General features: G+C 36.9%; 1 protein-coding gene across 1 annotated transcript; it reads left to right on the top strand.

Annotated features, from left to right (window-relative positions):
• Window positions 1-424: 424 nt before the first annotated feature.
• Window positions 425-2,153, top strand: LOC141723311 (uncharacterized). Its single transcript, XM_074525108.1, has one exon. It carries the CDS (start codon window positions 597-599, stop codon window positions 1,902-1,904), a length of 1,308 nt encoding a protein of 435 aa, XP_074381209.1. The 5' UTR covers window positions 425-596; the 3' UTR covers window positions 1,905-2,153.
• The last annotated feature ends 397 nt before the right edge of the window (window positions 2,154-2,550 follow it).

The following is a 2,550-nucleotide window of genomic DNA, read 5'->3' on the forward strand; positions in this document are numbered from 1 at the left end:
AAAATTTAAATTAATTTAAATTTAAGCTCTTTATTACTACGTGCCCATGTATCGTTTCATATCCATGCATGGAATCCAATAATCTTCCCTACTAAACAGATACAGATAAAGGAAACAGTCCTAGCGTCTGTTTTTATTGTTTATCTTCAATTTAAACAATATAAACTCACTCCTATTTTTCTGTTTATTATTTTGACTCTGTTGTTTTTTTATCATAACTCTCTGATCTTTCTCTGTCATCAATCTTTTTTTGTTTTGGTAAGTGCACCAGTCTTCAAGTTTTTTACATATTTGCCTTGCTACTGAGATTTGCATTGATTTGTAATTGTGTAATTCAAATGTGATGTTTTTGTACTTGCCTAAACTGTGTGATCGTAGTGGTAAGGACTTATCTGTTATCGAAAAAATTAGTAGAGAATGGGTACTGTTATATAGGTTTTTAAGTTTGTGTTCTGATATGTGTAGTGTGATTTGATTTGAGCTTAGACTGTTTTTTCAAGTGCTGATTTTGTTTTTTGTTTTTGTTTCTAGGTGTTTCTTGATGCAATATAGATCTTCATTAGGGGTGCACTTTCTTGATTTTGTTTGCTTGTTGCATGCACAAGGTGTTTGATCTTGTTCTAGTAGGAATTATGAAAGATTTTCGATCTTTGGATAGTAAAAATTCAAAGAAGATATCGAGAGATGTGAATTCGAGTTTTGGTTTATCAGAAGAGAGATTTTGCAAGCAATGTGGTAAAGGGTTTCAGTCACTTAAGGCATTGTGTGGTCATATGGCTTGTCATTCTGAGAAAGGGAGGGTTTTGAAGGAGTATAAGAAGAGTGAAAATTCTGAGCTAGTGGACGGTCATTTTGATACAGATGAGAATCTGTCGAGGAAAGCAAGATTCAGAGCAAAGCAGTACAAGAAAACTGCTGTGAAGAGTTTTGAGTTTGGGAATACGAATGGTTCTTCATCTGTTTGTGATTCTGAGGAGGAAGAAACGGAAGATGTTGCTGTGTGTTTGATGATGTTGTCTAGGGATTCTCGGAAATGGAGTGGAGTCAGCTCCATTGTCAAGTCTTCTGATAATCAATCGACAGATTTAGAGACTAAATCGTCTTCAGTTGAAATGAAAACCCCGAGAAATGATGCTATCTACAGGAAGCCAGAGTCTAGTGCTTTGATTACAAAGAGTGTTCATACTAAAAATTATGCTTCTGGTTATCTGAAGAAGGGGGAATCTGAAATTTCAACTGATGAGCTTTTCAATAATCAATATAAAGATGCTGAACTGGCAATGATCTACGACAGGGTACAAAGTTATTCAGCTTATGAAAGTAAAGGTTTGAAGGAACACGAGTTTGGTTATGCTGGCACGAGTACAAAGTTACAGAAGTTTGATTCAAGGAAAAGGTCTAGAGATTGTGATGATAGTACTGAACAGAATCAGAATGTTCACAGCAGGAAAAAATACGACTGTGTAAACTGTCACAGGAGCTTCGATTCATTCCAAGCACTTGGAGGACACAGACCGTGCCACAAAAAGGCTGATCCTACCTTTCAGTACGAGTATGACACAAGTGACAACAGCCTGGAGGATGACATAACTCCCATCTCCACTCCCATCCGGAAGCTTGGTCAGCGTCTTTATAACAGGAAACCAGTTTCTAGAGATATTTCTGTTGATGCTAAAAAGAAAGACAGGGCTAAGAAATCTAAGGCGCATCAATGTCCATTTTGTTCCAAAATGTTTAAGTCTGGCCAGGCTTTAGGGAGTCACAAGAGAACTCATCTAGTATATGATCCTGAAGACTCTGGCAGTTCACCTCCAAATACACGTAATCTAATTGATCTTAATCTTCCAGCACCTGAAGAGGATGATGAGTTCGAGGACAACAACCAGTTCATTTACCAGGACTGAACCAGGCATGACTCATGCTGCATGAGATGCTTGTCAGCATAGTTGGTGGCTCTTTGAGAACATGCAGTTAATAATTTTTCTCGATATAACCTCATTAGGTCTGCTGCAACACAAGGAGATTGCAAGGTAATAAGCAACTGTTGCTTATATGAACTATTTGCCTCTCTTTTCAGTTGGTTTCCAAATGTTCCTTGAATATGTTTACATCTTTGCAAGTTCTTCATCATTTGTTTCCTTCAATATGTTCACTTTTTTGCAAGTTCTTTATCATTTTTGAACTGAAATCTTTGGTAAGACACTCAGAAATGTGGTTGCTAGATTATACAATTTGCTTTGTACTACCATTTTCGATGATTCTCATCATTCAACCATTTGAGGCCTGCACTATGATTGCATTGGTATTAGTATAAACATCCGCAAACAGGATTCTCAGAACGCCCTTTGAAATCGTTAGAATGTCAAGCTTACAATCTGCAAAAAGATGCTAAATGTAACATCTCCTCATCAGATTCAATCCTATTACTCAGGATTTACGAGACATCTGGAGGCTGTTCAAATGACAGCATGAGTGTGAAAGTCCTCAGAATGATTAGAAATCACTCAGTTTTCAGACCATTTTTACAAAGATCTGTATGCTAAAATAAGG

This window comes from Apium graveolens, chromosome 5 (genome assembly GCF_009905375.1).
Source record: "Apium graveolens cultivar Ventura chromosome 5, ASM990537v1, whole genome shotgun sequence".
Lineage (NCBI taxonomy): Eukaryota > Viridiplantae > Streptophyta > Magnoliopsida > Apiales > Apiaceae > Apium > Apium graveolens.